Below are 14,326 nucleotides of genomic sequence, written 5' to 3'. Positions count from 1 at the left end.
TCCAAAACCTGTTTTTACTTTTCCCCTCTGTAACTGTCTCCAGCAGGCTTATATATCTCTTCATATCATAGTTGGGAAGCTTAACTTTAGCAAGAAGTCCATCCATGGCCTTGGCCAAGGGACTGTATTGTTAAGTCTAAAAATCCTTGAATGCCTCATAAATAAGCATAGAATGGGTCAGACAACACTTATTAAATTCTAAAACTATGAACATCATCTTCCCTTGGTTCCTCCTCAATCAAAATACAAACACCTTCCCAAGGCACTAGCCATTGACTCAGACATGATCAGCTTATCCATGTAAATGTAACATTGATATCTAATACAAGGTCCTTGCCAGATTGATATCTAATACAAGGTCCTTGCCAGACTTCTGCAGACCTGTATCCTCACGTACACATTTAGTTGGAATAATTAACCTGCTGTATAAGCTTGCTGCACTTTTTTGTCGAAGCTGATCAAAATCCTAGTCTACCCTATCCAAAATAGGAACCCGAGCAAATGTCCTACAGTTCAAGATAACATGAATCCCACACCTCTGTATTGGAAAAGGGTGGCTTAGTATAAAACTGTTGAGCCCCTCCCTTATAAACTGTGATGCCAAGTCATCTCTTAAAATAAATGGTTAAATCACCAATATTTCTTATTCAACTCTTAGTTCATGTCTTATCCAAACTCACAGAAGGTGAGTTGTTATTGAATCATCTTCTATCATCAGCTAGAGTCTAGACACTAACCAGTAATATAGAATCAGCATTTGTCATCAACTAGATACTAATCAGTAATATTGAATCAGCTTTTGTCATCAACTAGATACTAGCCAGTAATACAACCAACTTGGCATGAAACATTTGACAAGGAAAACATGAATCCAGTTGACAGTAGCTAGCACCATGGTATAAAGGGTTAAAACCCTAATTATGGTCCAGAGTCCCTTTTTGATTAGCAGCTCAGATGTCTGAAGTACTGATATTGGATTATAGGCATACCCACCCTGGTGGGACAGCGTGAACCCAGGGCAACTTGAATTGTATCCTTAGTGAAGACTGTAAACACACTGGGGGCATCATCTAAAGGGTTACCAATGAAGAAGGATGATTCCCTAGCATGTGCTTCTGTACCTCTGCCCCAAAGATGTTTCAGATACATGCAAGGGGCAGGGAAAGTTAGGGAAAAATAATGCCCCCAGCAACAGTATGCCGCTAGATTTGGATTCTTTATTTATTAATTTGCCCTGGAGTGGGTCAAGGTTAACTCATGGTAAACTTATGAGGGTCTGGTAGTAATGTGAGTGAGGAGATGACCTAGGTGCAAGCTGATGTTCAGCTGCAACAGCTAATATATATATATATATATATATATATATATATATATATATATATATATATATATATATATATATATATATATATATATATATATATATATATATATATATATATATATATATATATATATATATATATATATATATATATATATATATATATATACATAAAATTCTCCAACTAACACAGAGTCCTAATTGAACTATGGATTCCTACATTTTCACCTGTAAATTAAGATTTCTCCTAACTTTAGAGAATTAGCTGTCTAACATTCGGCCCTCAGTAAGATTAAAATTATCCCTCAAAAATCCTCACTTTTCATTCTCCTTAGTGACTCAGAAAGTCAGCATAAAAGTATGCACTCTCCACAGTAGAGTCAAACTCTGCATCAATGGGCCTGAAATTGTGTCAACCTTTGACATAGGCCTCTTGCCATCTGCATCATGATTGGTTTCTATCATTGTCCACCCAAGCAGATGTTTAAAGATATTGTTGCTCCCCTCCCAGATGTTTTCCCTTAACAACTTGTACTCAGCCTGCCTCATTGTTTAGCAATGCACCTTCAATAAGCTTAACTTCCTGCAATGTGGTAGGAGGCTGGCATAATGGTTAAGGTGTTTACCTTACAGACACAAGGTGCAGGGTTTGATTCTCACATGGGGTAATTGACTAGGCTTAAAATGGTCTACAAGGGCAGTTTTCCTAGTAGTAACCTATGAATCTATGAACTATACTACATCCATCCATAGTAACTTCAGCTATCTACTTAAGCGATTCTTCTTTAGTTTGGTGCAGAGTCTCCTAAGTTCTAGTACATCAAACCTAATCATATATAACAAAGAATGCTGACTGTCAGATTGTGGTTCACAACCTGGGTTGAGATCTTCAAATGGTGTTCATCTATCTCCAGACTGAATTTCTAAACCCCACGTAGAATTTAAAACCTAAAATGCTCACATAAGTTCATTAATTCATAGGTTTAGTAACAAACTCAGTGTTTATTGACAGTGAAAGAGCTTCATGCCTGGGATCTCATATTGGAATTTAAGGTTCCCATACATTCTTCCAGTTCATTCTTAAAGGCATGAATTTATGAGTCAAGATTAATTGAGAAGAAGAATTAATTCCATTGGCATGGAAGCCATTGAGAACTGAAGTTATCAAATGTTTTGGTGCAGTTGATAACTTTTACAGAGGGTGAGTTTCCTCTAGTGCTTAGGGTCTCTGGGGGTGTATTCAAAGCAAACAATTTCAAATAACAAGGGTTCCTTTAATTATTTGTATGAAAGGCAAAAGTCTCCTCTAAGAAGGTGATGAAATACAGAGTAATGACATAGTTGCTGCAATCTTGAACTAAAAGATAAGTTTTAAAACCCTTTGATTCTTTTTGTGAGGAATCCATGAACCTTGACCAAATACAATAGATGGCATTTGGGTAGATTAAAGAATAGGATACAGTAATTTATACTTGGTCTGATAAGAAATGCATAAAGGGGGACATTTCCTTCTATGGCATGTCTTTCAACCCTGTATAGGATCGGGTGAGTAATTTCAGATACTTTGCAGATGGTATTATTTATTTGGCTATCAAATGAGATGTCATCTTTTACAAAGACTCAAAGGTCTTTTACTATTTTGTTAAATTTTGCGGTTTTCACCAGCAGTGTATAAAGCTGTCCAAGGTAGAATTGTACAGTTTTTTTTTCCTATGAAGTCAAGATCTTTTCTATTGCACTATTTGTGCTCACTGTTAAGTACTTTTAACAAGCTTGTGGTAACAGTAGGTTTAAGGCTGTTGTTCTGAAGTTTTCTGTTACCACCATTTTGGATGACATACACACTGAAGTAATTTTTTAATAGAATTGTATTAAATTTAAATAAAATAAACAGCACAGCATTATCTTTGAGTTTTATGATTATTAGCTTACTTTTCCTTAACTGTTACACCACTACTGTATTTATACTATGTACAAAGTTCAGTATATCAGGCCAATTGCTCCATGACAGACTCTAAAAACTATATCTAATATTTTCTCTTCATGTTTTAGATCGATCCAGAGAATTTAAAATTGCATACCAGTTCCACAGGAGATGTTCCTCATTCTCTATGGTTTTAAAAGATAAGAATATTTTATCAATGTGACAAGTCATACATTGCCTAATAAGTACATATTTTACAGAAGACTGTGTCTCCCATTATTTAGCGATTAATGTTTTTATTATGCTTGCAAGCAGCCACTCAACATTTTCTGCTTTCTTTTCCATGTATATCATATGAATGTAGTCCATTTTTATACCTACTTTCCAGGACTCCTATTCCTTTGGGATATCCCTTTCTAGTGCTTGCTGAATCAGCATTTTCAAATATTCCCAATACTCCTTTACTCTTTTACAGTCTCAAAATGCATGTTCAATTCCTGTATTCTATTCCATACACCTATAGTAGTTGCATGTGATGTCTGTTTTTTGATCACATAAGTTTGGAGGTTTATAATATTAATTGCAATTATACAATGGCCCCTCATTAATATTCCAAAATGTGCTGTATTGGCCCCTGTATGCCCATAAAAAAAAAAAAAAAATAAAAAAAAAAAAAAAAAAACCTTTAAAAATTTTTTTTCCATTTAAAATTTTTTTTTTCAAAAAAAAAAAAAAAAAAAAAAAAAAAAAAAAAAAAAAAAAAAAAAAAAAACTTTTTTCCTTTTTCTTTTTTTTTTTCCATTTGTTTCATGGTGTGTGTGGGTGTGTGGTGTCATAAGTAGTGTACATAAAAACAAAACACAAAAAAACAACAAACAAGCAGAAGAAGAACAGAAAAGAAGATACAAACACATTATATTAAGAAAAGTATTTTTTTTTTTTTTTTATTTTAATTAATATATATATAATATAAATACCCCACTGGGGGTTTATATATATATATACCCCACAGTTTTTTTTTTTTAATCACTGCTTTCCTGATTAAATTAAACCACACCAACCATGGGTAAATCTTTAATATACCACACCACGTCATCGGTTATTGCTTTAATCAATCTTATTTGCTGATCCTTTACCACTTATTTAGCTTATTTTTGCCTTGTCTGTCTTTTCCAAGTCCTTGTCTTCTAACAATAGCACCTCTTTCTTTCCCCACCAAATTAATATTCCTAGCCTTGGTTTTCCAAATATCCTTGTATATTATACTAGTTCTACCCTTTTATGAATTTCCACTATTTTCACACAGCAGAATACAGCAGTGCTGTGTGTTATAGCTGTGGGAATGAGGCATCCACATGAAGATGCAATGTTATAGACCTCAGGAATGTCACTTCCATGAACCAAATGATCATCCAAGAGCGGACTGCAAAGCAGATGTAGCAGAGCACTGTATGTTTAACCAGTGACCTTGTGCAGTGATATAGTTATGATGAGTCTTTATTGCTATAGTCTGAAACACAGAGCTATATGCTTGAGCATATCTATCCTCATGATAGTATTTAAAAGTCCAAATTTGAACAAGTTACTCACTTATGCAAGGTGAATTTCATTTTTCAATCTGTCAACCACGTGGAAAAAAATAGACAGACAAATGGCCAATCATATGCATACATGTATCATGGCCATGACATCATGCTGATATCCAATAGAAATGAGACGTAAATAATATCAGTGTTCCTGAAGGCATAAAGAAGTCTATGTCCTTTTCCTCATATTGAACTCCTTCAGAATGCACATCAACAAAGAAAGTATAATGTTTAGCACACCAGAGACACAACAGAAAGCCAATGTATATGCAAAAAGGTGCTGAATATGGTTATTAACTCATATAATATCAGCATTATTATTTCACAGCAGGGTATATGGCTGGCATCAATGCTCTGCAATAAGATATCTATATAAGTTGTACAGGGCACTGTTGTACCACTCATAAGCTGAGTGTTTGTCTACAGATACAGCAGTTTCCCCACAATATATTACCTAGAGTCAGGAGCGGCTTTAGGTCAACTGATGTCCTTGGCAAAAGGGCTCCATGGCAACCCCCACCACACCACCTGGTGCCCCCATCCTGGTCTACCTATATTAAATAAATACTGGAAAAGTGCCCCTGCTAGAGTGGCACCCTAGGCGGCCGCCTAGTTGGCCTATGCCTAAGGCTGGCGATGCCTAGAGTGAACACTATCACTTTGTGATGCTTTTATGAGCAAGTACTTGCCAATGTTATCATTAAAAAGCAGCAGATTTTGGTGGTGTATTCTTGTGCCCTGCCAATACACAATGCATGTTGCCCTGTAACCAGAGTATAAATGAATGTTTTCTAATAAGTGGAACACAAATTAATGTTTTGTGTTGTAATTCATATGTACACTTCCGTTATGTCATTTGTTTACTGAGCAATAACACCCTCAATCTTCAGTTGCACAAGTAGATTTAAAATTTTTCCCCCTATACATAAACACAAAACGCTGATGCACACCATGTTGTTACTGGCACACTGTCTGCATTTTAACATGTGTTCGGTGCACTTTTGAAATGTATTGCTTAATGAGCATGCTCTTTGTCAGATGTATAATGAAACACTGAGTGCCAGTATGTCTGACACAAAATACCACAACCAAACCATCTAAACTACAAAACAGCCCAACTACTGATGGTCACAAAAATAAATAAATAATTAAATAAATAAATAAATCATTCCACCCAATACCCCAGAAAGTGGAGACCCTTGCCCTCACACCCCAGTGTATCTGTACACTATAACTTAAGTTGCAAAAACTAAGAGAAAGGAAGAACAGCTAAAAATAAATAAATTGATATAATCTCAACTTTTCACAATTACTATGAGTCACTTGAACTTAGAGGCTGGAATAAAATTCACTGATGTCAGTCTCCGACCGGACACAATGAATCATCGATTCTATATGACTTCACTTTAAGAAACATCACACTTACGTGATAACAAAATGGGATTGTGTTTCCCTCATTCTTATCTGGCAGTGAATTTTGTTTATGAATTACACTATTGAAAGTACAGCAGAAAGGACCACTTGCATCTCACTTACACTGCAGGATTTATCTATGAGTGCAAGTGTTAGACATTTTCACAAATATCCTTTTCTATAATATGTTCGAGAATCATAATTTAAAAATGTGTAAAATGTTGCACTATTTAGTGCTAAAAAGGTTACCTATGGAAGATGGGCATACTGCATGTCTTAGTTTAGAAAACATACCAGATACAGTAGTTAAGTTCTTTTTCAGAGTCAAAATTTCCAGGTGAAAATCAGCATTTTCTCTTTTTCTTGAATATCTCAAAATTAAAAAAAAGAATAAAAAAGCTTATCTCATTCCTAGAGTTACTATGCAAAGCATGCGTTTTAGCAAATCTCCTCTATCATATCATGTCTACCTAATCTCGCTATGTTTTAGTTTTAAATATTTGGAGAATCCAAATGTCTGAATGTCTTCTGAGGAGATGCACTTAACACTTTTATTGCTTGCCCTGAATATGCTACCTAACCTCCTCTTTCTTTCTAGTGACACAACCCTCATTCTTAGGTTTACCAACTGCACTTTCACGTGTTAGAAAACATAAGTAAACCAGCCCTGCATCTCGCCTATTTAATGATTGTTTAACATTCATTGTACAAGGAAAATCTTCCCATTCTTGTACTCAGGTCCTTTGATATAGTTCACTCTTATCTTCCATTTTCCCCAAGCAAAACCACAACATAATCTCCCATCCAGCATCATAAGTTCTAACATAAAATAGAGCATCTTAAGACTACACTTCTACGTATTAAAGTTCTGGATCTGGTATATTAAGAACATCCCTGTCTTTAGGCATTATTGATTTACTTCTCACTTCCCAGATACAATTTCACATTATATTTTTTACTGACTTTGAAAACGTTTGTCATGATTTAGGTGAAAAGACATGAATGGCATATTATAATAAAGGTAATTCAAAAAATGAAGCACTTTGCCATCTAGTCCAGTTCCACCTCAGTCATGTTCCATTTCTGAATATCAACTTTTATTCAGTGTTTTATTATGTAATTGAATCTCTAAAGTACTCCCTAGCTACATCCCTATGTATTACCAAGACTGGTCTCCACATGTGGTCATACCCCCTTCTTACTTTCTGAGAAGAAACATAATTTCCCATTTCATAATTAATATTTTAGAGGCCGCGGTTGTGCAGCGGTTAGCATTGTTGCCTCATAGCAAGAGGTTTTCTGGTTCATTTCTCGGTTGGAGTGCCTTCTATGCTGAGTCTGCATGCCCTTCCCATGGCTGAGTGAACATTAAAGACATGCAGGTAGGTGCATGTGTGTGGATGTTCCTTCTTTGAAGGTTGAGCACCGGGCTGGCAACTCGACACCGTAAAAATCCACTGCCAATCACTAGCAGACTGGTGATCCGCTGTGGAGACCCCTAACTGGGAAAAGCTGAAAGACTTTGCATTTTACTAACCATACATCTGTCATTCCTCAAAACATATCTAGTATATAACATTTAAATTATGTTTAATTTTAACCCCTACTGGCATTTAGAGACCAACTGCAGAAATTAACATTTGGATCACTTTCTCAAATGAAAAGTTCCAGGTCATCCATTTGAATTTTCAGTGCTTATCTTGCCAAAGGATTAAAATACTTACAAACCATCTTAATAATTAAACTTTGTATATTACATACAAAACAGGTCTATCATCAGATGATTATTTTAATCATGCAATGTGTCATTGTATTTTGTATTTTTAACATTTGTATTTTTGCTGTTGCAATTATCAAATTATGTATTTAAATGTATTTTAAAATTTTTTAATTAAATTAATCCATTTTGTTGTTATGCATTTTTTAAAATTTGCAAATATTTGTTATTTGCGTTATCTGCAATGATGTTTTTGCATCATCAATTAACTTGTTTGCATTTTTAAAAAAAGCATTAAATGCATGGTATTTTAAATTTGCAGCATCCTAAAACTTGCATATGCAGCTGCATTTTGTGCAGGTAGACAGCAATAAGCTACAAAAAAACAAACAAAAAACAACAAAACAAGTGTTGCGCTTTCCAGCTGCAAAAGCAGAATTCACCTGTTTGCCAGTATTCAGAAATGTCTGTACAGAAAATAATGAAATGAATGCTATACTGTACTTGGTATCTCTTTAGTTGTGCCTCCTAGCCCCCCTCCACCTTTGTGGCTGGGGGTCTTCCCACACACCACACTAGGTTCTGAACTTAGAAAAAAAAAAAAAAAAAAAAAAAAAAAAACACACACACACACAGAGTTCATTAATTTATACTAAATACATATAGACTTTTTTTCCCTACATAAAAAAAAAAAATGTGAGAAGTCTTAACATATCTGGAAGGGCCATTCTGTAGTGGGTTTCTAGGTAGTTAACCACCTGTCATCCAAGATAATAAGGACCTGGATAAAGTTTCTTATGACTAAAAGTCAAATGACACCAAGTTGATTCTATACACCTAATTCTTAAAAATAAATAAATAAATAAACAAAAAATGAATACTAGTTTAGAGGATCTTAGCTCTGCACTGCCACAACTGAAAATAATCACATGGAAATATTTCATAGCTATAGGCAAAACATCTGTTCATAAAAATCTTTTTAGAAATGTTATAATTGGGTACCTAAAGTGAAATATAACGGATAAGCTTATTTATATATTTATTTTACTGATTTTCTTTGTTTACTGGGAAAGTCTGACTGGGTAATACTCATTTTCAATGGGGGCCGGGAAGAAAAGCTCCATTTGCTTGTTCCAGTCAAACACAGAGTAGTTGCACTTCTATTTACATTTATACATAAACAGTAGTTACATTTATACATTCTAAGATTTTACAAAGGTAGCAGTTACTAAAAAGAAAGCCCACGTGCAACTTAATGGATTGTACAGGCTGCAGTTATGAACACATTTTTTTTCATTTCAATAAGAGGTTGAAAGTATTCTGTTTAAAGAGAATATTTTGAGAGTATTGTACAAAATTAAGTTTCAACCTGCTGATGAGCATGTGTAGGATGAAAACTGGTTACAATTTTGTTAAAGCAGAGGCTTAAAATTATTAAGTTTGTTGCAGAGGATTATTTGTGTAGGAATACTATTTCAGAGTGAATCTCCTGCAACATTATTTGACTTATTTGTGAGTAGTAAGAATTTGTTACTAGAATGGAGGTCCCTTGCTGGACAGCAGGGTAGTAATACGGTTTGTAGTACAGGGCATTTTTCTGGATGATGAATGAGTTAGTGTTCTGTAGTTAGTTTGACTTAATTAAGTCCTTTGCTTAGGTCATACCTAAAGCTATACAGCAATAAAACAGACGTATCTCAAACATCTTTCATGTTCTCATTCTATAGTTAAATTAGCAAGAATGAAAGGTGATCTTCATAACCTATTTGTTTTTCAGACTCTACAGCAACATTAGCAAATTAATTAGCTGTCGTTTCCTGATGCTAACGTCAGAATTTTAATTAGTCTCTTTCCCAGCTGAAGCTAGATGCTGAAGAAACTGATTGGGTCATGCTAAAGCCTTATCAAACATACTAAAAAAGGGATACATTTATTAAACAGTTTTATCACGTGGAATATTATGCTTGTAGGTCACTCCACTCTTATGTGAAGCAGTTCCCTTAGAAATGTTAATTCCTTATGTTAGGTAAAAAAATGTTAATTTAAAAATAGCTTGAGTTTTAGGAGATTGGTAGAAGAAACCACATATATTAATGGAATCCCTGCAATGAATAACTCATAGTTACTTTAGACACATTTCAATGGATGGAATGATCTTGCATCAAGAATGTTTGCTGGCAAGTGGCATAATATTTATTGTGCAAAAAATGTATCTAATGCTATACACCAATACTGCCACTATGCTTGACTGGATCCTCGCCGCCAGTCTTAACCTATACCATAAGCCCACCACACTGCCTGATACCCTTAGTGACCAGCTTCCTACCTTGATTCAGAGACAACCCCTTCAATTGCACAAATCCCACCAATACAAAGGCTATCACAAACTCTCTCATTTCAACCCAGATATCTTTAACCATTTGCTCTCCACTATATATGTTTAACCATTTGCTGTCCTATCCTTTGAAGAAGCTGCCCTAAAATTTAGCAGCATCTTCCTAAATACTCTAAATTCCCTGCCCCCCCCTCAGGAAAATTAGAATAAAATCCAATTTCACTCCCTGGCTAACACAATCCATTTACACCGTTATGTACAAGAGAGATAATGCCTGGAAAAACTAGAAAAAACATACCCTTCTCATCTTCAGTGTTATAGGGAGCTCCACAATCTAACCAAACAACAGGTTAACCTTGATAATTTCTACCAAAAGTCACTAAATAACCTCTACTCCAATCCCAAAAAATTCTGGCATACAGTCAACAAGCTACTATATCCAGGCAGTCCTTCTACACTAAACCCTTGCCCCAACAGCTCTGCCATAGACACTGCCATGTTTCTTAACCCCTTCTTCATAGACTCAATCCCTGATTTAAATAAAAAACATAATAGTACCTACCCCACTACCTCTCCCTTTCCATCTACCTACACAACCTCCTTCTCTCTTAAGCCTGCCCCTACAGCTTATATTAGATCACTTCTCAGTAAACTTAAAACATGCTCACCATTCGCTGATAACTTACCCCCTCTATTCCTTAAACTTGCTGCAAATTCTATTGCATACCTCATCTCCATATTAATCAATAGATCAATCCACGAAAATACAGTCACAGAAATCTGGAAGACATTCTATGTCATACCCTTACACAAAGGTAGAAATTCTACTGGCCCCTCTAATTTCAGGCCAATAGCCATTTTGTCTCAACTATCACAAAACATTTGAAAAGTGCATTCATAAGCAGCTCCTTGATCATCTTCTATAAGAATATCTCCTACCCTTACCCATCATAGATTTTGCCCTAACCACAGCACATCTACTGCACTATTATCTTTCACACAGTCTATCTTGAAATCTCTTGACAACAGTAAGTTAGTGTCCTGTCTTTTCCTTAACCTCTCTAAGGCCTTTGACACTGTTTCCCACATTTTACTTATGTTTAAGCTAACTAGCCTTAATCTTTCCAACTCTGCACTTTACTGGTTCCCAAACTACCTCTCCAACAGACTTCAGACCATTAAATGTCTCACAGCCTCTTCTCCCTTTCTACTAGTCTAAACGGGTTCCTCAAGGCTCCATTACTGGACCTCTATTATTTAACATTTTTACTATCAACCTATACACATCCTGTTCTCACTCCTCTTTAATACAATATGCTGATGACTCTGCAATTATCTCCTACTCTGACAATCTCTCCCACCTTCACACCCTTACTCAAGAATCTCTCCACTTAATTGAAAAATGGCTAACAACTAACCAACTCACACTCCACCCTAAGAAAACCAAACTCCTCTTCCTCACAAAATCTCTCCAACAGCAAAAAACTACCTTCACTGTCACCTCCCTCAATAACACAACTATATCTGTGGAACCTTGCACAAAACTACTACGAGTCACAATTGATGGTCAGCTAAAATTCGATCTCCACATTCAACAGTGCATCAAAAAGACTCATCAAAAACTGGGCTTGCTCTACAGGCACAAAAAAATGCCTTGCAAATTAATCTAAACTCTCTCTGGCACACACTTTCCTACTTCCCAGTCTATTTTATGCCAACTCAATCCTCACTGACATACAATCCAATCTTATGTCTAAACTGGAATTCATATATAATAAAATTGTTACATTTGCTGAAAATCAACCCTATCGCTCATACCACTGCATATCTTTGCAAAGACTACAGTGGCTAGACTTCCACCAACTCCTGCTACCTCAGCTGCACCTGACACTCTCCATCCTAAACAAACCCTCCCATCCTGCTCTCTCAACCCTCATCTTTCTCTACAATCCCAATTGCACACTCCGAAGATCTGACCAGCACCTCCTGGAAATTTATAAGCCCAATAAAAACATAGGCAAACTCCTCTACAATCGTTTTGTTGCAAATGCATGGAGTAAACTGCCTTTATGTTTAAGAAATATCTCTAACATTATCTGCTTCAAAAAAATCTCTAAAAGACAGCCTGCTAAACTCATGGTCATGCCTATGCCACAAGCCAACTTAAACTACCCTCCCCTCTAATACACTGAAACTCTCCTTATCACTAAAGATACAGAACATTTCTTCCAACTTCTACCTCCAACCATATCCTCTCTATCTGTTACCTTCCTCTATACAAATCCTGCTCTAATTACTAACAATAGGCTGTGCTACAAACATTTTGCCGTGTATAAATGCTGCAGTTTACCCTGAGCATATTTCTTGTTAAATTATTGTATGTAATTTGAATGTAATTACTTCTATTCTCTGCTGTATTTTGTCATAGTATTTCATATATATATATATATATATATATATATATATATATATATATATATATATATATATCTTTCTTTTACCTATACAACTGGAGCTTTTCTCCTCAGGCCTCTGCTGAAAAAGGACTGTTGCTTAGTTGGACTAACCCCATCAACAAATGTCGAAAGAAAGAAAGAAAGAAAGAAAGAAAGAAAGAAAGAAAGAAAGAAAGAAAGAAAGAAAGAAACTGTAAACTGCAGCCAAACCCCAGATGAAAAAGACAGGAAGATGTAATAGTCAGAGTTCTTTACTGACATGATCAAACAAAGATGTTATTAAAGAAATATAATAACTAGATAAGAGTTATAATGGCTCAAGATCCCAGTTGTATATCAAATACACCATTATATATTTTCAGACATATGAAAATGAACCCAGAAATACACAAAACAATGACAAAAAAACCCAGAAGGCTGTATGAGGAAAATGTTAGCTCAGAATTTTGCAACGGAGAATTATATGGGCAAACAATATAAATAACCAAGAAGCAATTATTTTGTTGAGAATGGTGGTGCAACAGGAGGTAAGGTAAGAATTAAGTGATGGATTGTGAAGGCTGGGAAGAAATCAGTTAAGGTTAAAATAATATTCATATACAGAGGGAGGGGATAATGGTTAGACAAGCATGTACATTCTCCTAGAGGAGGTAATGACCAACAGAATGTTACTTCTGTTTGTCTACATAAAATTTGTAGTTCTGTCCAGATAGGTGTTTGCGCTGTAAATTTGAACTGAATGTAAATGCGGTCTCCCTAATGAACACTTTCCTTAATTACTGCATCTCAGCCTAATTAACACAGTAATGTTGGTTGTGTAGTGAATCAACGAATGTCTTTCATGTGTGTACATGTCTTTCATTTAGGATATAAAGTTTATGTACCTGTCCATGTTATAGTAAAATACACACCTGCACACACACACACACACACACACACACACACACACACACACACACACACACACATATATATATATATATATATATATATATATATATATATATATATATATATATATATATATATATATATATATATATATATATATATATATATATATATATATATATATATGTATAAGAATCATTTGTAGTTACAGGTCAAAATCATCAACCAACCTAATCCATATATCTTTCTAGGTAGGTAAAGACTGACTGCTCAGGTAAAGACACAATGACGATGTAAAAGAGGTAAACTCAATCAATGCAGGCTGAGACTGAGGTCAGATTCAAACCCTAGAACCTTTAAGGCTCAACATTGCACAACACTGCAGGATTATACTTCACAGTTTTATTTATTTGCTAATAAGCACACTTTATGTCACTAGTAATTACCACTAATTACAGAATAATTATTAAAAGGACCTTACAGAGTGTGACAATGGCTACCAACAGGACTAGGAGAAGGAAGCAGAGGATAGGAAGGATTCTGTTTCTGGAACACATCTCTGAATTTCCAACTGCCGATTCCTTCTTGATAGTTTCATCCTTTCTTTTAGTGACTTTCTGCTCTGATCTACCTTTAAAGAGGGAAGAAAAAAGTGAGGGAACAATTTCAATGTTTGATTT

General features: G+C 35.2%; 1 protein-coding gene across 1 annotated transcript in view; it reads right to left on the bottom strand.

The window, feature by feature from the left end:
• The window catches only part of LOC122808148 (CD209 antigen-like protein E), a 454,065-nt gene that overhangs the window by 385,241 nt on the left and 54,498 nt on the right, over positions 1-14,326 (bottom strand). Inside the window, exon 2 of the mRNA XM_044079119.1 lies at positions 14,128-14,277. Coding sequence (XP_043935054.1) covers positions 14,128-14,277 — 150 coding nt within the window. The remainder of the gene's footprint in view (positions 1-14,127; positions 14,278-14,326) is intronic.

This window comes from Protopterus annectens, chromosome 8.part0 (genome assembly GCF_019279795.1).
Source record: "Protopterus annectens isolate FY-2018-M chromosome 8.part0, PAN1.0, whole genome shotgun sequence".
Lineage (NCBI taxonomy): Eukaryota > Metazoa > Chordata > Ceratodontiformes > Protopteridae > Protopterus > Protopterus annectens.
The sequence above is the reverse complement of the archived record's forward strand: the minus strand, read 5'-3'. Positions and strand labels throughout refer to the sequence as shown.